The 25,553-nt window shown below is 38.1% G+C and overlaps 1 protein-coding gene across 3 annotated transcripts in view; it reads right to left on the bottom strand.

Annotated features, from left to right (window-relative positions):
- The window catches only part of LOC117402502 (kelch-like protein 32), a 73,001-nt gene that overhangs the window by 28,722 nt on the left and 18,726 nt on the right, over positions 1 to 25,553 (bottom strand). For 2 of the 3 annotated variants that reach the window (XM_059024580.1, XM_059024581.1), the window contains 2 exons: positions 18,076 to 18,183; positions 12,872 to 12,970 (listed from right to left, as the gene is read on the bottom strand). In XM_059024580.1, the coding sequence (XP_058880563.1) occupies positions 12,872 to 12,970; positions 18,076 to 18,183 (207 nt within the window). Of the gene's footprint in view, positions 1 to 12,625; positions 12,686 to 12,871; positions 12,971 to 18,075; positions 18,184 to 25,553 lie in introns of those variants that run through there. The other variant, XM_034003715.3, reaches the window with a different exon arrangement.

Raw genomic sequence — 25,553 nt, 5'->3', positions numbered from 1 at the left:
TGTGGCTTTTCTTTGAGATTGATCCTGTACACTAATTAAAGATCCCTCTGCATGCTAATTCAAATCACATCCAAATAAAAGATAAGGAGGTCTAGGTGATGCAGTGGACTTAGAAAGTGTCCTGAGGGCATCAGATGATTGTTAATGGTTAGGTTTAGGGTTAGTATTGGGTTTGAGGTTAGGTTTTAGGGCAGGGGTTGCTTAAGGTTAGGATTGGGGTTAGGTTAGGGACAGGGTGGCTTGATTTCGTAGAGTTGTCGAGCTCTGGAAGTGAAAGGTGGGAGTGCTTGGCAAATGCCCTAAAATCATCTGATGCCCTCAGGACACTTTCTAGGAGATATTCCTTTACGCTGCACCCTGGACTGGGTGGTCTGGCAGTTCATTCCAGGGTCAGTCAGAAGTCAGCCATCCAGAAAGGGGCAGAGTCACAATACCAGAAGTCATCGTCTTAATGCGGTAGGTGATGTGTCAGTCATGGATTGGAGGATATGTGATTGCACTCGCTACTGAAGGAGGGGTGACTGAGGGTATATCAGGGGATGTGGCGAAGCAATCTGTTCCTTTGTTATGGTTGCGTTAAGAGCTGTAAAGGACGTACGAGAGAAAAAAAAAACGTGAGTGTTTAGTGTTGTCTTATCTGTCTGTTTAAACTGTTGTTATTTGTTATTCTAGACGGCTAAATATCGGGGAGCTGTCGTGTTAAGCCAGCATCAAACCCGGACTACACTGCACTACTGTATTAAATCACCACTTGCACTAGAAGCCTCACTATTGGACTTGTGATCGTGTGTGTATTAAGTGGGTGTCATTATTAGTATTATTATTTCTGAACCCTGTGGTTTAACTGTGCCAAACACATTGCTGTGTAGGGCCAGTTATTATTATTTAAGAGTTGCAAGGACGCAACCCAGCCAAATAAAGAGCTGTTTTTCACTGTGAACTGTCTTGTGTCTGTTATTACTGAGCACTGCAATCACCTCTACACCTGCGCACTGCAAACCACTTTGCCACAGTGGCATGGCTGACAAATATCCTGGTGATGGTGCTACAAATCAGTCAGTATAAACACATTGGAGCAAAAAACACAGAAAAGTGAAGTTTAGTTTCTTCTAGATCTAGACAACACCCATTGCCTATACAGTATACCATGGAATTTTGGCAGTTTTTACACATAGAGAAATATAATAAAAAAACAAACAATGTGGTTATCAAAGCAAATCCTCAGCTGTTGATTGATATGAAACGGAATAAATGAAATGTTTTAAGCAGAAATAAAACAGAAGACTTAATTTAATGTTTTAATATTTATTTTTATTTATTTATTTAATTTATTTATTAGTACAGCAGGAACGATTTTAAAAAATGACATTATTTTGAAGGACAGACCAGTGACTGTAATGTCATCTTAATGCATGCATGAAAAGGTGAAAATGTATTTTTTGGCAGCAGTATGATTTTAAAGCCCAGCAGTGCCAAACTCCAATGTACAGCATTATTGAAAGTCAATCACAATCTAAGCTAAAATAATATTGCTCAATTTGGCAGTCTGCCTTTTTTTAAGGTTTATTCATTGCATTTTAAATATGATCTATCTTTGTTGTAATTGTACTAAATTATGTTTATTGTTTATGTGATCTAATGTCTACTGTGTACTATACGTTGAGCCCACTACTTTGTCATTTAAACTGGGTTTGAACCCAAGTCTCCAGAGGCAAAATGTGAGGGAATCACCCCACTGCGCTAAATAGCAGCACATTCATTTTATAAACAAACAAGTTGTCATCATCAATGTACCCTTTTCTAAGCATTGTTCAATATTGCTCTACAGTATGTGGCATCATCTTTATACTTACAACATTTTAAACATAATACAACTGCTACACAATGCGCCACAATACACTTCAATATGAATCCCCTACTGGCCATTCTATTTAATCTATATTTTAATATTTATATGAAACAGCCAACACAGGATTTGTCTAAAGACAAGTTGCATTAAGTGGAGCCCATTTTAGCATTAAGTCTTCTTATGAATGATCTAAGTACATGGTAGGTCTTAAGCACCATTAAGTATTATTAAAGGGATGAATATGAAATCCGTTGCTAAGACAGCAAATGCACCCGTCCCATAGCTGTATTATAGTGTAGGCTCTTAACTATGCTTACATAGGTGCTCTCCAATATTAGCACTTGAATTACCATGATCTCAATCCCAGGGGTGACAGTATAGAAAACACACAAACAGAAACACAGATTCATTAAAGAGCTTAAAAATCCCATAACTCAGCCAGGTAACAGAACCCTGTTTACAGTGTGCTGTCGATACGCCAGGAATAAAAAAAAAAAAATTGTTAGATTGGTCCTATTCATGGTATCCGAGTTCAAATGTCATCTTTCAGGTCACACAAGTGTTAAACTAATGCTGCTTAAAGACAAATTAATAGCCATCAATAAACTATAGCCGCGGTTAGTGAGAAAATAATTTGCCATTACAATCTCATTATTGGACATGCACCGTGTTTAATAAGCTGTGTTTAATTCATAACCAAATGACTGATGCATAAAGGAATGGAGATCAGCCTTGCAATTATTTTCATGGAAGCCTGTCCCCTTATTTGTAAAAACCTTGGTGTAATTTACATCCAAATAAGAACAAATGAGCGATTTCACAACGCAGAGTAATAATTGGCTGTTCCCTCAATAACAACGCTGGATTGAACAACTAAGTGAATGCTATTTAAAAATAAAAATGTATCTACTTTAAAATTATTACATTTATTAAATAGTGTTAGGCAAATAAAGCAAATTTGCAGCTGATTATTCTTGCAGTCTCTATTATTAAACAAAATTAATAATCCTGCAGAGAGAATTTGGAACCTCAGTAATCTTCACAAAACTAGTGAGATGCTGCCATCTGCTGTTCAGATAAATCCTTTGCACCATTTATATCTGAGAGAATGTTATACACCCAGAAATAAAACACATGCAGACATAGTAAGGAGTTTTGAGTGGACGGCCAAAAGTCAGGAGGAGTCTCACTAAAACTGAGTAAACACAAAATAAACAAAATACAAATAAAGGTCGTCTTGGTACAGACTTTTTTTTTTTAAAATCAAAGAAATAAGCTCTGCAGAAGCAGAGCTACACAAGGACGCAGGCAGCTGTCCTCTCAACAATCGTTCTTCTCCTGAACTACACTACAGTTCTGTAGCTTTCTTACTGAGGCAGCTGCTTTTAGACACGTGGCCAGGTTAAACTGGAAATCAATACACCAATTTAACCTGACCACGCATGTATGTGTGCCAAACTTTCCAGAAACATACAATTTATGAATATCATAGTACTGTGACCCAATTCGTCTATTAATTATACTTATGCATGAAAAAAATATATATATATATATATATATATATATATATATAAGAAATATTTACTTTAAAACAATTTGTTATCTTTGGTAGATGAACCATGCTGAGTTGTTTCCAAACTTTTTTTTTATTTATTTATTTTTTATTTACCCCAGCATAACATCGCGGATCTAGTACCGGCAACCTCTTCACTGAAAACCTAGTAAGACATATCCATCCGCCACAACTGTCAATAACACAGAATAAATTGCACAGTTCCTGAAGTGAATTTCACCTTAAACATGACAACTGTGGAAACCTCGTTTGGCAAAGAGCCTTCAAACACAGAGAAGCCAGGAGACCAGACCAGCACCTTTCAATGGGATAGTATCTGACAGAAATTAAGTATCCACAAAACGACAAACCAACTTGGCAGTTAAGCTTTTTATGACTGGGTGAGTGAGAGTAACACAAATATAGACTTGAAAACTGTCACGATAGAACAGCTTAATACAGTTCTACAACAATTTTATGCCTCTGTCAGAAATACGTATGGCATAAGCAGTTATGTGGGTCTTAAACAGACACTTAAATGAACCGCCCCTGAGCCGTAACATTATACTGGCAATTGCAGAGTTCAACAATGTGTTCACGGCATACATAAAAAACTTGAGAAGTCCTACTGTTATTATAATAATATCTTTATATAGCACCTTTCATAATGGATCACCATCACAAAGCGCTTTACAGAGGTAGGCTGTGAACTGTGCATTATATGCAGAGTCACTTACAATAGGACACTGATTTAACATCTCATCCGCAGGATGGAACACAAGGAGGTCAATTGACTTGTTCAGGGTCACACAGTGAGTCAGTCATTGGCAGAGGTGGGATTTGAACCAATGACCATCTGGTTACAAGGCCTGAACTTTAACTAGCTATTTTAGCTATTTTCGAGTTTTATGTAAATCGTTTTTTCAGGGCTTTCGTTTTTGATATACAGTATGACATTAGTGTTTTCGGTTACTTTCCAAAATGCTTGAGCGGTTTTTTTTGTGTCAAAATATGTATAGTAACTCGACAGTACTTGCACACTTAAGTTGTACCAGACATGCAATCCCCAGTATTTCATTGGAGGGAAGTGATTACCTATTCATGTCTCTTTTCAATAGACAAGTACAAATACAGCATGTAAAGATAAAAATATATGTGCACGTTGGTATTAAAACCAAAACAGTATTGTCTTCTGTATTTAACAGCTCCACTTACAAAACAAAAAGTAGCAATTTAAATCAATTGGGAATGCAAAAACAAAACAAACAAAAAAAAAAGGTGCTAACAGACCAAACTAATGCTTAGAAATGAAATAGACGCAGAGGAGCATTGTATTTTATTTTATTTAGAGAAAAAGGTAATAGATTGTGTTAGTTTATAATATCCAGTCATCTACATTACATGTATACATTATTGAATTCTGGGCATCTTCCCTCAAACTCTAGTCCAGTGGTGCCCAACCCTGGCCTTGAGGTTTGTTCCAATCCTGTCCTAAATTAGACCTGGGCCTACACTAAATCAAGGTTTATAGCGGTGCCATCAGTGCTTAATTTGAGCTCTCAGATTTGACTTTTTTCGTTCAGGCACCTAATTTACCTGGATCCGGTACCTCTCGCGGCATGATTTATTATTTTTTCCACTGTTTGCACTGTAAACATTCTAATAAAAGCGATCAGAGTTAAAGTTGCTTCTGCCTCCTCGTTATTTCTCCCGTCCCCCCAGTAAAAGCGCATCCTATCCTGCCACACCGATTCCAGACCTGCTCTCTTATTTGTACATAGAGGTTATGGGGCGGGCCGGCGAGGTAAAACTGATCTTGAAACAGTGGTGGTCAGCTAGTGAGAGGTCCTACGTAATCACGACACGTAGCCTAGGCTAATCGTCGCTACTGAATTTGAAACGTGTCGTGGGAAAGGAAAGCCAAATCAAAAATGAGGGGGAAACTGCTCCTGATGGCGATGCCTTAGCATCCAGTTCAGCATCACCGCCGGCACGTCCTCCGAGGTATGACACAGGCCCGGTTTTTGGGATGGAACCGCATAACAGTCTCGCGTTTTGATTGGTCCATGTCTGTCACATGAATACGTCGTCACACGAGTGGAAAAGCGTGCAGGCATTTTTAACATTGTGATCAGATAGAGAGTGATCTGCTTTCCACAACCTTACCATTAAAATATAATGTGGTATTACACTGTACTGATATAACAAACTATGGGTGATTACTTTATATAAATTATCATATTATGCACGAATGTAAGAATTGGCTTTCTGTGGTGGTGTACTTTTTTCTTTCAAGTAGCATATATCTATAATCGTTTTTGCGATATATTTTAATATAAAACATATACGCTATTGCAGTTTTGTTACAGGATACATTAGTTTATCTCTAATGTAATCACAGTTTTACATATAGACTGCCCCTGTTTTCATTTACGTCGCAAATTCTGGGCCGCTTTACTTTTCAGATAATGTCCCAAATTCTGGGCCGATTTGGTTTGCAGATAACATCCCAAATTCTGTGCCGCTTTGGTTTTTAGATAACGTCCCAAATTCTGGGCCGCTTTGGTTTTTAGATAACGTCCCAAATTCTGGGCCGCTTTGGTTTTTAGATAACGTCCCAAATTCTGGGCCGCTTTGATAACATCCCAATTTCTGGGCTGCTCTGGTTTTCAGATAACGTTCCGAATTCTGCATTTTCGAATTCAGGCCAGTTTTTGAGATATTCTGCTTAGCTGACAGCCGAGTTTCTAAGTCATGCATGCACAGACCATAAACGGGACCGTTAATTCATTTAAGAGTACATGAATCAAAGTTAATGTATTTTTTACTCTCCTCAGAAAACATTTAGGAACATGGTATTCCAAAAAAAAAAAAAGGTCATCTCATTTGCTTATGTAATGTCCATCAATATATAGTGAGGCATAGGGGTTTATCAGAACTTCTGGGTTTAAGAGACCAGTGCCCTTCAACAACTTCAAATAAATCCTATTGTATTGTATTAGTCAGCATTTCCCTTATCGCTTCCTGATCATTTATACTGTAGGTCAGGGGTTTTCAACCTTTTTTTGAAACTGTACCCCTTCTATCTGGAGGTTTCAGCTCGAGTACCCCTTTACAATTTTCGCTCAACTGAACGGTACCTCAGTTACAATAAAATGGAGAATAATCTGATGACCCCCCTCCCCCCCCCCCCCCCCCCGTTTATTTAATAAATCTGGGTGACAAACTGCTGGTTTAGGACAGAACAACAAACAGTAAGCTTAATTCTTAAAACTTTTAACTACAAGTATTTGGATGCACAGAATTAAAAAGACAAGTATTGGGCTAGGAGCACACCTATTTTTTTGTAACTTTGACGGCCTTTTGTAAAAGTTTGAAGGCCTTTTGATACCCAGCATACACTGCAATACCCAGCAAAGTTATACACTGATATTCTGATAGCACAGCAATTCAAATGAAGTTTGTAATTGGTTGTGTTCCTCAAATACACAATAAAAAGTGATATTTATAGGGTATAGTTATACAGCGATACAGTGGTTTCGGACATCTAAGAACAGGTACTGCGAGCATCTGGATTCATACCCAGAGGTACTCTGTAGCCTCCTGGGACATTCACAGCTTGTTTGACACCCTCTTGTAGTTGCCCATTTCTGCATATAAAGCAAAATGCTGTTTGTCAATCTCTCTTTTTTCTTATAAATCAGTCTTTGCAAGAATCATTCCAAAAACACTGAATCAGTTAGGCACTACCAGTCTGACACTACAGGCCTTTAAATTGCAGTACCAATTTGCAAGTTGCTAAGTGGTTGCGTTCCTCAAATTTGCACTGCAAAGTGATATCTTAAAGAATAGGGTATATAGTGCTTTTTTCCGATACACTCAGGCTGATACTGTGATCACAAAACACTTGGAATGGACTTAAATTGGTGCTTCTGTACTCTCTTTAGATGCACAACAATCTTAGCTAAAGAAAATGGGTTCCTTCGAGTTCGTAAGACCCACGACCACCATTAGCTGAGCCTTACCCCGATGGTGTTTTTATAATGGGATTTGCCATAGGGAAGGGGGTGGTCTCTTATCGTACCCGTATCTCCACGACCCCTGGGCCAACAAACTCAGAAGGACATTCTTTGCGTGCACAAGAGTCTTAGCTAAAGAAATACATCAGCCACGGGTTCAAACGCCACCCCACCTCCAGATGGTGGGCGTTGCCCCAAAGGGGTTTTATAATGGGATTTCCCATAGAGATTTTTCAGGGTGCTGTATCTCGGGTTCCGGGGGTCCCCAAGACTTGAAAATCAGTATGGAGGTCCACCTTGGAGCCCCTGTCGATCCCTCCAAGTGACGTGTCCCCAGCTAGAAAGGACACCAGTTTAGACTTTTTTTGCCAACCTGGAGCTCAAAAGCTATTGGAAATGCAACCTTGACATGCCATCATGCTGAAAATGTGAAAATTTGTTGAAAATGTAGCATTTGAAAACGGGTGGCTCCCTGTGAAAGAGGGCCCCCAGACATGACCCTAGGAAGTTCAACCCGGTTTCTAGGTCCCGGGGTCATAGAGATATGACCCCGAAAAGGGTAGTTTTTGGACATTTTTGACAGGGTGTATCTCGGGTTCTGTAGGGGTTAGGAACTTGATTTTTTTTTTGCGTTGGGGCCCCATGGGGCCCCACACAAGGAGTCACCATTTTCATGGTTCAAATGCCAGGACGGGTTGGCAAAGTGAATTTTTTCGTCATGACATGAGTTTTTGGGTGAACCACCACACCTTTTTAGGGGGTGGTTTGGGGTGCTCCCCTGAGTCTATATCACTTTGAATGGTGGTTCTACGTGCTCGGGTTCGAGAGATATGCCTGAAAATGTGTTTTATAACACTGCCATAGACATGAATGGGGCTGAATACCCTAAAATATATTTTGCAAAGAATTGCTACGGTGGGTGTATGCGTGCAGGGGTTGCATGGTGGTGTGTGCGTGCAGGGGTTGCATGGTGGTGTGTGCGTGCAGGGGTTGCATGGTGGGTGTATGCGTGCAGGGGTTGCATGGTGGGTGTATGCGTGCAGGGGTTGCATGGTGGTACACGTGTGTGGAGGGGAATTGGAGTTCAGGTTTTGCGCACAAGAGGGGCGGGGAAAAGACTGGGAAGGGTAGGGTAAAAGAAAAATTACTACAATCATTTATTTTCACTTTCGACTCCCAGTCTCCTTTCCCTCACTTTATGATTTTATTTTGTGATTATTTAATTATTGTCAAAATAAACGGCCTTCATCTACTCACAGTTGCAGTCTCATTCCTGTCCAAAAAGAACCTGAAACACTACAATATACTGATGGACGTTACATAAGAAAACGAGATGTCCTTTTTTCGGAATACCATGTTCCTTCCCAAAAATGTGTTTTAATATTAGCCTTTAATAAAGGAAAACGACTGCTTAAATTAATTTTCATGTATCTATTTCAGTGCAATGTAGTTTCTTACATTTTTGTTTTTTTCATTAAAAAAAAAGATTTCTGGGGAGAGTAAAAAATACATGAACTTTGATTAATGTACTAAGGGTTACTCTCAAATGAATTCACGATCCAGTTTATGGTAAACTGTACATGCATGACTTAGAAACTCGGCTGTCAGCTGATTCCCCAAAACTGGGCTGAATTCGGAAATGCAAAGCGGCCCAGAATTTGGGATGTTATCTAAAAACCAAGGCTGCCCAGAATTTGGGACGTAAATGAAAACAGGGGCAGTCTATATGTAAAACTGTGATTACATTAGAGATAAACTAATGTATCCTGTAACAAAACTGCAATAGCGTATATGTTTTATATTAAAATATATCGCAAAAACGATTATAGATATATGCTACTTGAAAGAAAAAAGTACACCACCACAGAACGCCAATTCTTACATTCGTGCATAACATGATAATTTATATAAAGTAATCACCCATAGTTTGTTATATCAGTACAGCGTAATACCACATTATATTTTAATGGTAAGGTTGTGGAAAGCAGATCACTCTCTCTCTGATCACAATGTTAAAAATGCCTGCACGCTTTTCCACTCGTGTGACGACGTATTCATGTGACAGACATGGACCAATCAAAACGCGAGACTGTTATGCGGTTCCATCCCAAAAACCGGGCCTGTGTCATACCTCCGTCCTCCACTAGCTAGCAGCCCTACTAGTGAGTCAGACTCGGCGGGAGAGGGGGACGGGGAGGACTAGTGATGGGCAGTTCGATTATTTTTAGTGACTCGATTCATTTGATTCAGTTCAGTTTGGTGAATCGATTCATTTCGTTCATTTGATTCACTGATTCAGTGACACAAAACCAATCAATATAGACCGCATTAAGATTGTTTACGTAGGTTTATCTGAACCGGAAAAAACGAGTCGTTCACGAACTGCACATCACAAAAGCAAGGGAGAATCTATATTTGGTTGTCTGGGTTCATAAACATTAAATTAAATATAGTTTGACAAAATAATAATATATATATATATTTAGAATACTGGAGATAACATAACAGTTTGACCATTAGCATTGTTTAGCCATCAGTATCAATCTAATTTAATTTAATCTTTAAAAAAACCAAATAGTCAATTGCATTTCTTAGGTGTTTTTTTTTCTATACATTTGGAGTCAACCATTGTTTTTTTTTACAACATCAAAAAAGAGAGGCTCGAACGAGTGGTATTTGTGGAACTAATCCGTGGTATTTATTCAGCACATAGCAAAACGCTGTTTGCCCAATTCCTCTTCTATCCATAAACCTTTGGGATTAGTCATGTAATCAATCGCCCGTTGAAGCACACCCATAACCACAACATGTACATTTTATATAAACAAAGTTTAAACGTGTATATATTTAGTAATTTTTTAGTGTTTAACACAGTAAAATAACATTTAGAAAATGTATATTTAATGTGTGTGTAAAATATAATAGACGTTTAAGAACGTCATCCATTTGAATGTGCAGCCAGTATATCCTCCTAAAAGGTTGTTGTATCGTAGCTGATACTACGTGTCACCTTGTGGACTAAGGGGAATCGCCGTCATTATTAAATTATAAAATATTTAACCGTAGTTGTAAATTGTCATGTATAAAATACATTCATTCCTCAAGGTCAAATATTTAATCACAAGTTATATAATTAAGCCTTGGGTACAATAACGTTACAATACCAGTAGATGTTTGTATTTATTTATTTTGGAAATGAGGTGTATATCTCAATTATTATTATTATTATTATTATTATTATTATTATTATTATTATTATTATTATTTAGTAATTTGGCTGACTTTACTCAAGATGACTTAGAAGTATTAATCATAATTTGTGCAAAATAGTTAACTGTAGATATGATTAATTTTGTATGTGTATAAAAAATAACAAACACACATAGACTACAACTAGTAGTGATTCATTTTATTATTTATTTGTTTGGCAGACTTACACAAGGTTACGTACATAGTAAACTAAGAAGAACTGTAAGAAAAATAAAAAATAAAATTACGGTGCACAAACCTGTAATCTGAGTTTCTGACAGCGTGAAGCAGCACTCTAGAAAGTACACACCGTCTGGATCATAGATATATAGCTATGGTCTGGAGGATGTAACTGACGCCATTTTGGCTCACACAGAGTTCTTATCATGCACTAAGTAAGCGCGAATTTGGATCCAACATGGCACATACGGTCTTCAGTTTCATAACACTCAATGAGTTGAGAGACAATCCGGTTTCATTGTTACCACGAACAAATCAGCCAGACTCGAGAGGTAAGGAATCATTTCATGACTTTTGATAGGCTGGTAACTCGACTCCTGCGCCACGCAGCTTGTTCATAGGATGAATCAAAAGAACCGATTCAATAGGGACTCTGATCCGATTCCTATCGTTCACTAGTGAGTCGTGCAAAAAGAACGATTCGTTCGCGAACTACACATCACCAGGGAGGACAGTGCATCCACCGACGAAGTGCCCGGAGCAGGTGCAGTTTGGACGGAGGCTCAGTTCTAGTAAAAGCAAACGTATAACCCCTGGCTTGTCATGCAAAATTCAAAGCTGGGCTGTACAACATGCAAAAAGGTAGGGAGCTTGGGTCCGGAAAAGACTGGAGGGATGAAACTAGCAAAAGAGTGGGTGGAATGTACAGTAACGTCCTCTGCCTCCGACGTAAAAAAAAATAACAAAGAGCCCTCAGAAAAAAAGGTTTTTGAACACCCACGAACCAAGGCCCATTTAGCGGCAGCAAGCATTGTAGCCAAGGCTAAAGATGACACCTTAACACAGGTTATAGTTACAGTGTGTGGATACATTGTGTTTGTCACTTTTTTTCTCATGCGTTCTGGTAGCTCAGAGCCCCCCCCCCTCTCGCGCGCACTATGTGTTCCGGCACCTCCCGATTTACAAATTAAGCACTGGGCACCATAACTATACTTTATAATGAGCATGGCGTCGCCATAATTTTTATTTAATCCAGGCCTTATTTTGAAAAAGTATCTGGACTGGAATTGATGGAGTTGGTAAGTCACATGACAACAAGGAGACATTCGCCTCCTAGCTTTAACAAGCCTTGTCCATCTGAATCCTAACCCTAAAGTAAAGGAAATAAAGCCTATTTTCTGGAACATTCTGCTCAGAGACACCCATAACAGAGGAATAAAGACTGATGCCTGGTGCTTTATCATTAGATAATTGACTGACGGCAGAATAAAGGACCAGGACTAAGGATTGAAGCCAGGTCTTGGTATCTGCTATGCCAAATGAGCCAGAATCTATTAATGTAATTCCTGTACGCTGTGAAGTGCTTACTGTAACTCTGAAACTCTTCTGAAGGTACGCTCAGCATTACACTAAATATTTACCAGTCCTAATAGTTTTAGTACAGCAGGGAGGCACGGTGCACTGGCTTCTCCTGTTTCTTCACGTACTTACTACATTTTTATATTGATAAAAACTTTTTTTTTTCTTTTAACAGCATTGAATATATTTTTAAGTCAAAATTTGAAATCTGTCATTTTTGCCACTTGGTTCGTACAGCTGTTCGGTGGCGAAGTCATTCCTTTATAATCTGCCAGTGGCAAGGGCAGTCTTATTATCCAGCACGTGCTGCGAGCCAGTTGTAAATGATAAGACTGTGAACCCCTGTGCTTCATAAAAAAAAAAATACTACTACTATGACTACAGCACTGACATCGAAACAATAAAAGAGTCACTTACCTGGATGAGATAGTGAGAACACAAGCTGAGGAGCTCCAGCAACTGAAGATGACTCCCTGCAGCCAATAAAAGAGTCACTTACCTGGATGAGATAGTGGGAACACAAGCTGAGGAGCTCCAGCAACTGAAGATGACTCCCTGCAGCCAATAAAAGAGTCACTTACCTGGATGAGATAGTGAGAACACAAGCTGAGGAGCTCCAGCAACTGAAGATGACTCCCTGCAGCCAATAAAAGAGTCACTTACCTGGATGAGATAGTGAGAACACAAGCTGAGGAGCTCCAGCAACTGAAGATGACTCCCTGCAGCCAACACGTCCTGTATCATACTGGGATCCAACAAGATCTGACGAGGCAAAAACAAATAACGGGTGTGACATACACGTCAAAATACAGGCTCATTAACAGCACCAGAGCTACACTGTCCTTGCACTTGCGTCACACTATTTAATACATGTATGTAAACCAGTTATATGATTGGGTAAATCACTATATATGGTATAGATGGAGTTCCATTCTTCCATTTACAATACATGTTGTGAGTATTAGTAAATGGTAAATGCGGTGTTTCTACATGTGCAGTAGTTCATGTACTCGTATTATGATGTGTAATGTATAATAGGGCATCAATTTTACATTTGTAACTTCAAAATACATTTAAGTTTGATACAAAATTCAGAGGGAGTGGCAGCATATGCCACATTTCAATACTTAATTGTATTGAATCTAAGTTTAAATGCAACATCTGACTTATTATTATTGAGAAATGAAATAACATTGCAGCAAGGTATTAATTGTGATGAGTGTTATTCTTGTGTTGTCCACTAGAGGGAACACTCTACCTAGATTATTACAATTATTGGGAACTGTTTATTTGAATGTGTTCGTTTTTTTTTGTTTACTTTGTCACTTACGTCATTTAGAATGCCTGTCAAATGAACCAGAGACACACGAGGAAAGAATCAAACTAAATGATATGTGCTCAGAATTTATTTTAGTATGTGTCTCAGCTTGAGTGAATTACATTCTGGTTTACAATCACAATAACAGATTTATGTTGATTCAGCAGAGTTTATTAGGTTTTGTATTAGCTGAACAGTATTATGGTTAATTACTGCGAGGTCGCCATTACACACTCAGCGTCTGTCTGGGCTTTGTTTAAATCTTACGAAAGAGCACCCAAACAAGAGTAGTATGGGGCAATTTAAATAAAAAGGTAATTGTAGCCTTCTCTTGGACAGCCCGAGATCTGGGATTGTGTCAGGACTCATAATTCCTATCTGACGTAAAAATAAAAAAATCAGCAATGGCATGACCCTGTTTTACCCAACTGGGGCTTCATTACACTACACATGTAGACAACTGAGACCAAGATTCAAATCTGAAGTAAGTTACCTGCACCACATCAGAAAGCACTAGTGACTCGAAGCAGTGGGCCAATCAATTTCACAGTCCAAAATCAGGGCAAAGGTAATTGCTACTTTTTCTTCAATTCTTAGACAATAAAGCAAGATAATCTGGTTATATTTACATCTTCAAATGTTTAAAGCACTCATTAATCTGGGTTCCACTCACGCTGCTCTTCAGCCATGTCTTAAATAAGCCAGCAGTGTCAGCTTTGTTATTTCACACGCAGCCTCTGCCATGCTGAATGCCAGGAGACGTGGCAGGGATGACACCGGGTAGATTTAGCCCTTGACCTCCAAGCCATTTTCACAGAGTGGGCTGTCCAGAAGCATATTACACATTGATCAGCTAAGCGTTTACTATGCCAAGTTTTGCTCGGTTTGGTTTGCATTGTGTTAGTACAGTACAGTGATTTGAATGGGACCAGGGTGTGGACTATACCTAATTAGAGGTTTTTATCACATTCAATTAATAAATCCATCAGCAATTGAATGTGTCAGTGCAACGGCTGCATGTTTTCTCAGAATGTGTCAAAGTATCAACACCCTTCGAACAGTAGTAACAAAAGGTAAGGACACTTAGTTGAACACTTTGTTAGCATATGTTATACACCATCACAACCAATCAGATCGCTGCGTTGCCATAAGATATGTCACGATACACTACAGCTTTTGATTTCAGTAGTGTATGAAATAGAACTAGTTTAGCATATAGCATATATATTTAGCATATATACTAGCATATATACTATAGACTGTCCTGCTTGAAAGATGCAGACACGGAACAAATACTCTCCCTAAATGATGGTAAATACTGTAATTGTTCATCAGTATGCCTATTTTCATCATCCAATCCTGTTTCTCTCTCTCAGGACTTAACAAATCATAACCAGCGTGAATTCAAAATCTGCTTATTTTACATTCTTTATTAACAAATACATATTAAAACTAAATATTAAAGGATTGATTTTTATGCATTTTTCTAATTTGTACCTCTTAAATATCCTATTACATACAATAGGATAATATTATTATCCTATTGTATGATTCTCTAATGCTGTTTCTGCTTAGATCTGTATTTGTCATGCTTACTAACTGTTCCAGGAAACATTGCTTCTGAAAATACTCCCCAAGGCTAATTGTGGGGAAACATTAGTGATGCACTAAAGTCAATATGTGGTGCATTGTGTAATGAATCCTGTGTTCTGAATCATAAATCCTTATGTTATTATTTGATATTTCAGATTTGTGGATACTAATAGACATAAAATAATAATGTTGCACTTATGTCACTGTTTTTTTGGTAGTGACCCAGTCCTGTTAACGGATGTGTAAAAAGAAAAAGCTGAACTCTTGCTGCAGTACACAAATCTACCAAAATTACATACGTTTATTGTCACCAAGCGTTACAGCTATAGATTATGTACAATTCTGTCAGCCAAGCCAAACAACCTTTAATCAAAATATATTTTTCTATACAATTTCAGGACAGATAAGGCCAGGCTATGTTATCCTGGCATCCCATAATTTACTTGCAACGCAGCACACGCTGCATTGGGAATGCATCCCATATACATCACCAAAAGCCTCAGTATATAAACTTGTATTTTACAAAATATCCCCTCCCCCGCCCCACACACACACACAAAACCACAAAGCTAAAAATAAGGTGAAGAGGTCAACTAAAGGGCAAATATACTTAAAAAAAATTGCAATCAATACAATATATAACAATCAAGAAGAACATTGTGCAATAAGGTAAAAACTAGCATAATTTAACCAAGTACAACCAACTCCTGTACACCTAGTATAAACAGGGATTCATTGAAAATTCTGTACAAATACCCCGTCAGAACTGCTGTCATAATATAACAGGTTTAGGGCCTGACCACAGCTGAAGCCTTTACTATTGCTATTTTAGTCTCATATTACAGACTGATCTCTCACTGAGCAATGTTTGGTACACAATTTTAAATTACATATTAATGCTATAGTTTTGTGTTTTTTTCTTTTTTGTATACTTTATTTGCCTTTTTATGATGCTTACATGGTGCTTAGCCCTGTTGCCCCAATACTGAGATATGTGTAAGACCATGTGCCATGTACATTTGCATTAACTCATGAAGGACTTGTCCAATACCACAACTAGGGCTAGATTTCCAAAGCTATATATTCATCCAAATTGTCATTAGCACAGTTTAAAAAAAACAAGACTAAATACAAAGCCCCACCATTAATGCCTTAGTAATGATTACACCGTGTAACAAATATATATATCTTTTTTTTGGTTCCTGGGTAGTAAGTAAGTGTTATTTCCTAATTGCTTATGCCTCAAAAGTATAGAAAATGGCTATTATTCCCCACAAACTTTGCTTTTGTGACCAGGACAGTGATATTTTGAAATTTACCTATTTTCCAGAACATTCCAGATAGATTCAGTGCTGAGTAAACTTGGAGTAACTTCTAGAACTTTCTAGAACTTTCCAGTAATATAAATAGAAGTATAAATACAGGGGCCTTAAGCCCTCCAGTTCAGTTTAGTTCCAGATGCCTAAGTGGATACATATCTGCATTTTTCTGAGATGGCATCAAGGTGATAGGAGACTTCAAAATGGTGGCATTCCTGATGGGTCTCCAAGGCGGTTTTACCAAGTTTCCCTGCTATCTTTGCCTTTGGGACAGCAGGGACACCAAGGCGCACTACCACAGGCGGGACTGGCCACAGCGGACCGAGTTCTCTGTGGGGAGGAACAACGTCAAGTGGGAGCCACTGGTGGACCCCCGGAAGGTGCTGATGCCACCACTGCACATCAAATTGGGCCTTATGAAACAATTTGTCAGAGCTCTAGATAAGGAGTCGGCAGCCTTCAAGTACCTTCAAGACTTCTTCCCTAAGCTGTCTGAGGCAAAGGTCAAAGCCGGTGTCTTCGTCGGACCACAGATAAAGAAGATCCTGGAGTGCAATGAATTCCCCAAGAAGCTCACTAGTAAGGAGAAAGCGGCTTGGAACAGCTTTGTCGAAGTGGTTCGGGGCTTCCTGGGCAATCACAAGGCCGAAAACTATGTGGAGCTGGTTGAGACTCTGGTGAAGAACTACGGCACAATGTGCTGTAGGATGTCCCTCAAAGTCCATATCCTTGATGCTCATCTTGATAAATTCAAGGAGAACATGGGAGCGTACTCGGAGAAGCAAGGCGAGCGCTTCCACCAGGATATACTGGACTTTGAACGCTGCTACCAAGGACAGTATAACGAGAACATGATGGGAGACTACATTTGGGGGCTGATTCGTGAAAGTGATTTACAGTATAATCGTAAATCTCGAAAAACTACTCACTTCTAAATCTTTTGTAGTCATTTTTGTATTACATTAGTATAAATACATGTTAATTTGGATTCATATGTTGTTTTTTTCTGACTTTATGTGAACGAAAAGACAAATTCGCCCGTTTTCTCATTGGAAATAGGTACATTTCAAAATATCACTGTCCTGGTCACAAAAGCAAAGTCTGTGGGGAATAATAGCCATTTTCTATACTTTTGAGGCATAAGCAATTAGGAAATAACACTTACTACCCAGGAACACTAACTACCCAGTGATCAGTTAAAAAGTAAGTTGAACTAATGATGGCATATCCAACATCGATATTAAACAAATGGAGTAATTTTGCAGATTTAAAATAATGTCTTATAGGTCAGGTGTGATCTAAATACACACCCCATGACTATACTGTAGATAGGAGACCCCAAAAGGGAAGAATGGTGTGTGCTTTTTTTATTTGGATTTGTCTAGGACAGATAATTGTGGTATTAAAGTAAGTCAGTATATATACAGTATATTTAGGTCTGTACTGCAATGGAAACCAGCTGATAAGCATTTATAGGTAGCCTGCTTTGAGACGTTGATTTAGAAATGTAGCTGTGCTCTTTGCAGCTGTCAATGATCAGCAACAGCATGTGGTCTAGGAGAAAAAAACAGCAAAAAAAAAACTAATATTATCCACTACACTGTGAAACACAGTTGTTTTTGTTAATCAGCACTCACCTGCCCAGTGTATGCAAAGTCTAGAGCCTGCTTCAATCCCACGCTGGTGACACCGTGTAAATTCACTTCGTCAGCTCCACTTTCCACCATGCACAGACTAAACATGGCCTAGAAACCCGAAGAAAAAAAAAAAAAAGAAAAAGAAAAAAGTATTACTATCACAATCATTTTACTGATTTAGAATTATTTTAAAAAGGCTTTTTTTATAACATGTAACGTATGAGGTTGTTTGCTGTAACTTGAACATGATTATCAGTACAATGAAGCTACTTTTTAGCTGCTGGGGTCTGGATTAAGAAGGAATTTGATTATATTCCCTTTAATTCCATAGAGGCTTGGTTTAATTTAATTGTGCTTATCTCCACAGCACTGGACCTTGGAAGGACAGTACAAGATGAAGCTTTAATTTTTTTTTTTTTTTTATTTTTTTTTGGGGGGGGGGGGGGGGTAGTCAAATAGCTAAATGTATCTATAAGAAACTTAATAGGAGTGATAGGTTTACCTGAATCATTTAGTACAGTTAGTGGACAGATTATTTAAAGCAACAATATATGAATAACAAGCTTAAGTTAAGATACTGCCCAATACAAAAAAAACAAAAAAAAAACAGCTGGAAATGTATCCTGATACCTTTTGTGCAGTTTAGTGATTTGACCACAAGGCATTTCTTCAGGGGTGAGAAATACACCAGATTGGGGTGCTGCTGCAGTTCTAACAGGCTTTCAACTGTCAGTCAATTGTCAAATGAAATTCTGCTTTTGGAAAGGCACATATTCGCAAGCCAAACCCTTTACACAAACAACCAGCTGCGCCACTTATACAACTTGGCTGGCAGACTTGCACTCAGAACCTTTATAATGCCTTTCATCCACAAGGATCTCAAAGCAGTTTCCTTGAACACTGTCCAATTGAAGCCCTGAGCAGGCCCAAGTGACAATTACGTATAAGCTCCCTTCACAGGGGTGTTTAATTATGCAATACCAGATGCACAGCATGCATGAGTGAGATATTATACTAAAGCTGACGTTTCACATTCTTATATTATGCTTTCTGTATCCCTAGCTTAGGGTAAGGGTGTTTAAGTCTGTGTTTTGTTTTGTTTTTGCCTTTAGAATCAAATATGTTTAAACTTTAACATACTGGGAATTTTGAATTCAGTGCCAGTGCCACTGCCAGAGAGCCATGCATCGCAGCTGCTAGCATCACCACTGCTGGAGTGCCCCACGCCACTGCCAGCATGGGCAACATGAAAAGTGCTTTTTATTATCAGATGCCATGGATCTTGATTCTTTTTATAGATATTACATATTTATAAGGATGATCCCTTTATTATAAACTCACCCAGGGATTACATTTTGAATCAAAGCAAGAGTGCAATTATTCAGTGCTAACACTGAAATAAAAAGCCCAGCTGTTATTACTAGCAGTCACTGATTTTGAAAGGCACTATAACAATAGCTGTGGCATAATTACAATGTCATTACTCTGACCCAGATGAAGCACATGTTGCAGGTTATAGGATCCCATCTGAGTTGCAAACTTTGTGGTGTCAGGATGGGGTCTAAATACTTGTAACACAGGAAGTGAATGGTGAGAGAATCTCAAGTACTATACTTCTGTCTAACTTCTAGTATGGTGGCAGGAGGCACCTTAGAGACTTCTAGTATGGTGGCAGGAGGCACGTTAGAGACTGTTTCTCTTCATCGTTCTACAGAAGACCCTACTGGCCAAGCATATCCTGAAGCAATATAAAGTACTGTCATGACCCCAAGTGAACTGTGACATACTAAGTTACTATGCTATGCAGAAAACTTGCATATTCTAGTTACTTCCACCAGTGTCTTTGTTACTGCTTGTATTATCACTGCTACAGACAGTTAAGCTGTTCTTTTGAGACAGATCAAGGAAAATCCAGATTGGATTCTAAATCATAACCATTTGCTTCTGAGAATATTTAGATTAGGAAAATATGTTGTCCCCACGTGAACAATAAAAACAAGCAGCATGAAATCCAATTAAATAAATAAATAAATAAATAAATAAATAAATAAATAAACCTGCTAAACATTTTCTTAGTATGCTGTGTGGTCCAGTGGTTAAAGAAAAGGGCTTGTTACCAGAAGGTCTCCGGTTCAAATCCCACCTCAACCACTGACTCATTGTGTGACCCTGAGCAAGTCACTTAACCTCCTTGTGCTCCGTCTTTCGGGTGAGATGTAATTGTAAGTGACTCTGCAGCTGATGCATACTTCACACACCCTAGTCTCTGTAAGTCGCCTTGGATAAAGGCGTCTGCTAAATAAACAAATAATAATAATAATAATAGTATGTATTCTCATACTGTAGTGTAATCCAGCCCTTTGATGCATCACACATATTACACCTTGGACAGACAGCAGGCCTACATCAGTTGGATGACATTCTACTGCTGTTGACTTTCTTGTCAGCTATACATGCGCATTGTAGGTCCAATAAGTTTGCCTGATACTGTGTTCATATTTTAAAAGTTCAGAGACAGTATTCAGCCAAGGTTAATGCTGTAATTTGATCATAACAAGCTCAAAGATGCTTGACTCAGCCCGGTCTCTAAGTGGTGATGTAATTTACCAGGTGAGCCACTCTGGGAACCTAAACCTTTTCAAAGCCTTGGTTATCAGTTACTTACCAGGCTAAATAGAAATTAATTCAGTAAATCTCCATCTCAGAGATGAGCGAGCAGCTAAAGCCATATACTACTGTACATTTTACAACACCATCAATAATTCAAATTACTCCACCACGCTAGTGACCATGTCAGGGGAAAAAAGTTAGATTTGACAACAGCATGTTACACTGAAATCCAAAAGAACTGATATGAATATGATATTCCACTGTAAACCATTATTAAAGCAAAGCGATCAATGCATTACAAAAAAAGATAATGGTATGCTTCCCTTCTTGTTTGTTTGGTGGGGTGGCAGAGGGGGAATCATTGTATTCAAATTGTTTCATCAATTGCCTGTCATACTTGGAAAGAGCTTGAGTGAAAAGCACACAACAGAGGCACTTGGACTTTCGTAATTGTGTACTGCGCTGAGCAGTTAATCTCTGTCTATAGGGTCCACTTTAAAAACATGGACCACCATGCAATGACCACGTCTCTATAGTGTGAACACGATGCCTTGCATTTCCTCAGATCTCCTCCAAACTTTTATTAAAAGGCACCTTATCTCCTATTGACCTTTTGGGTTACATTTGGACAGAGTCTAATAAATCATTAGTTTTATGCAAATTTTACAAATATTTAGTATAAGCATTGTTTATGAGGACCGTCCATATGTATGTGCACTGGTTCTACCATTTGATAAATCTGTATTTTAATGTAATTTTAACATTACATTTTGGAGTGAGAGGTTAGTTAACTGTCATGACAGAACAATCCTTATGCCCTTGACATGGATTAGCAATGCACACATGTGCCAAGACCCACGGCTCTGCAGTACTACTGAAAAAACTAAGTGTCAATCTCAATGTATTCACTGCTTTTAACCAAATCATAATGCACTTAGTATGGTTTAATATGCATTTTTAATGAAGAAATGATTCATCTGTTTCAATCACTCGGTTCTGTTAAAATAAAGGTCCCATTCTGACCATTAAAAAAATAAGATTAATATAATAACCGCAATTGATATGATTCAACTTCGTTTATTTTTGTTAAGTGCAAAAGAGTTTAACATGTTTGACAAGCAATTGAATTATGCAAATCAGCAAATCAAATTGGAATGTGTACAGCAGAGCAGTGCTCTGTTACACTTTGTACACCAATTGCTCATTGCAACAATTACATAGTTCAAGTTGTAATGCAAAATATGAATTAAACACTGATGAGATACACAAGTCCCATTTTTATTTTCACTTTGACCACTTTTTCTGTCATAAAAATATGGGCCATGTTTAGTCTTAAATGAATGAGAAAAACAACTGTTAATATTTTGAAAAACTAGCCAACCTGACAAACAATCTAATTCAATGACTCTTAACAGTCTCAGGTTGTTTGTTTCTCAATTTTCTAAGATTAGTATGGAATCAAAAAGTGAATTAAATACCCCTATAGTTCTTATTAGCAAAACCTTTTTATAACACAGCTACTTTTTGCAGTGCCATGCAAACATAGCAACACTCTATGTTCTGCCTGTCATTTTAATTTGAATGCTACTTTGTCGCTTCTGTTTTGCAGTTAACAAATTAAAACAGATGTAAAACAAAAAAACAAAAAAACATACCTTTATTTTTTCAAACACTGGCATTCAATGTTTTCTATATGCTTCTTTCAAAGCTGTACATACAAGATGTACACAGCGAATGGAATGCACGACTGCTTTTAAAGGGTACATAAGGACCTTTTTATTTTTATTGTGTTACATGTTCCCACGTGTTGCTACAACTGTTTACGTAAGGTGTGGGTATTGTTATTTTTTTTATTTTTTTACATTTTGACCACTCGGCCAATTGAGCACCGCCCCCTGGGAGCTCCCGTCCACAGTCGGCTGTGGAATAGCCTGGATTCGAACTCGCAACATCCAGGCTATAGAGCGCATCCTGTACTCTAGCGAGTGCTTTTACTGGATGCGCCACTCGGGAGCCCATTTTGACCACTTTTTTAAACTTTTAAATTACATTCCTTGCCTCAAGATGGCTTCCCATGTACCCACATGGACCTCTCAGAACTACATTTCCCACCATCCTGGTAAATCCATCTCAGTTACATATGTGAGCTGGAGGATGATGGGAAATGTAGTTCTGAGAGGTCCATGCGGATACACAGGAAGCCATCTTGAGGCAGGGAATGCAATTTAAAAGTTTAAAAAAGTGGTCAAAATGTAAAAAATAAATAAATAAATTAAAACAATACACACACCTTACGTAAACAGTTGTGGTAACACATGGGTAACACAACAAAAAATAAAAAAGTCCTTATGTACCCTTTAAAACCCAGTAAATGGTTCATCTTAAAAACAATTAGGCATAAACCTTACCTTCTTCAGATTGTAATCATGTATGTTACACAGCAAATGAAAGCCTACTGTGCACTCTGTTCTTATTAAAAACGAATCAGAAAGGAATGACCTGCACCCATGGATTTACATTACCCTTCCTTTTAAGCATGCCATTCCACCCGTGCGCACCAGTGGATATTGTGCAGGGGGTCAGACCTCCAGCTTTCGATCTCTTGAGGCAGGGTTTATGCTCTGTGCCGCGCAGGAGTTTTCATGACTAGCCCTTCTTTCAATGATTTAAATAACATAGGTTTTCAGACCAGCCACAGTTTAGATCTAAATAGACTTCATAAACTGCTGTAACAATATTTTTCAAAACGAGTCCAAATCTGATTTTTGTGTGGATTCCTGGTTCTTTATGCAGCTATTGGATTTGCATATTGCGCATCAGCACATGTAGTCGTCATGCTGTGATGAATCAGACAACCCCTGCCTAGAAAGGTTAGTTACAAGATGAATTAATAATTCATCTTGGTGGATCCCTCACTATGCTGCCATTGAGACAGGCACCACAGGAACTGACATTTTTGAAAGTCAATTAACAATTTGTTTCTTACACATCTTGATCATACGCCAGGGGTGTTGCCTTCCTGCACATTGTGTCCACAGACTGCCTATTGAGTACCAAGAATCAAAGAGTCTAAGAGTGGTAATCCCTTCATAGTTGCCTGGTCATTCTAAAGGTTTATCATACTAGAAACATAGCAAAGTGAAATAAAGCATAGTGAAAGCATGGCAAACCGGAGTAAAATATGGTAAATTATTCTCCAAACTCGGAAATGTTCATTATATGATATTAATTAATATTATTTTTTTGTTGTTGTTCTGTGAACTAGACCTTTTAAAGTGCTTCTCAAGTAATATTACATGTAAAAAAAAAATGTTTATTACCTTATAGTAAAAAGTATCAATATGGGCATTTAATTAAGTTCTCGATCTCCTAGTACTGTCTTCTCAATGTCACAGTGCTGTCTTCTCAATGTCACAGTGCTGTCTTCTCAATGTCACAGTGCTGTATTCTCAATGTCACAGTGCTGTATTCTCAATGTCACAGTGCTGTATTCTCAATGTCACAGTACTGTCTTCTCAATGTGCACTATACAGATCTGACAGGTACACATACTATATGCACAGTGATACAAATGATCTGCCGGTAGTTATTTCGAGTTGAGTTAGCTGATGATAATTTGTTCCTGTACTGGCTGAATAAACATGAGATTGTTTGCTGTGGTAATGCACATACATCATATGATGATGTCAAAAAATACATGCAGTATATAAACCAAAGACCGTTGGTAAACTGCAGTTTATAACACTTGGTTTCAGAGCAGCTTTCATGACACCCTGTATATAGATCTTCAATGCCTGGTCATTTCAATGCCTGGTGGTCGTTTATACTTTCATTACTAGTGGTGTTATACAAAATGAACTGCCCCTACTTGTGTATTATAAGAAAAACAGCACCTGCTACGGGCCACAGGGGGAGCTGTACGAATGAGTAACCCATCACGTAGCAGCTCTGGACTTGATTAAATCACAATTATGGCATTGTTACTAAATGGCAGCACCATAAACTTTGATTGAATTCAGGACTCTACCTTCACTAGCAAATTTCAGTTCTCAGTGACTAATACCATATACTTTATAACCAACATGTAATTGCAGACATACTGTATAAAACTGGTACTGTATAAAGTACCAGTATTTGTATATTTGAAATATTAGGAAGGGATTTTCATTCACAAAGCTAATTAGTGTCATTAGAGAAAACACCAATCGACGTTACAAAACTGAAGGATTTAGATACATGGCTCTGAGGTCTTCTTAAGTACTGTAGTTATGTTGTTGTTTTATAAGAGGTGTTTTCCCATTTCAGAATGAATGAAAATGAGAACTTTGGAGTCCAAGTATCATGTTCAAGAAACAGAATCAACCGAACTGAGTCACAACACACAGCTGTGCATTGGCGAATACTTCCAAGTGCTACTAAAAAGACTGTAAAACGAGATGCATGAAATGCCACATCTGACCATCCAACAAATGCTCAAATAACAATTAAAAGTAAATAGCTTTGAGGATCTTCTGAAAGCTAAAATTACTACACAGTATCTAATAACAATGCAGTACAATCTATCATTAAACAAGATACCAACAGAATGCTTTTGAAAGTACATTACCAGAAGAAGAACACGCAAGAGAACATAAACCCCAAAATGGCTGGAGCCAAGCCCAAAACCAATTAAATATGCAGTTATGCAGGCATGATCTAAATACTCTTGTAAATGAGGACAGAGCTTTCAAGCATATACATTAAAGGAGACAGGGCTTAAAAACCGTGCACTAACTCTGCACCTAGTACTGAGTTTCAGAATTCCTTTGTTTGGATATATTATTAAAATGACTAGAAGCCAGTAGTTTGAACAATTAGGCCTGTGATAA

Source organism: Acipenser ruthenus, chromosome 5 (genome assembly GCF_902713425.1).
Source record: "Acipenser ruthenus chromosome 5, fAciRut3.2 maternal haplotype, whole genome shotgun sequence".
NCBI lineage: Eukaryota > Metazoa > Chordata > Actinopteri > Acipenseriformes > Acipenseridae > Acipenser > Acipenser ruthenus.
This window is presented reverse-complemented; position numbering and strand designations above follow the sequence as displayed.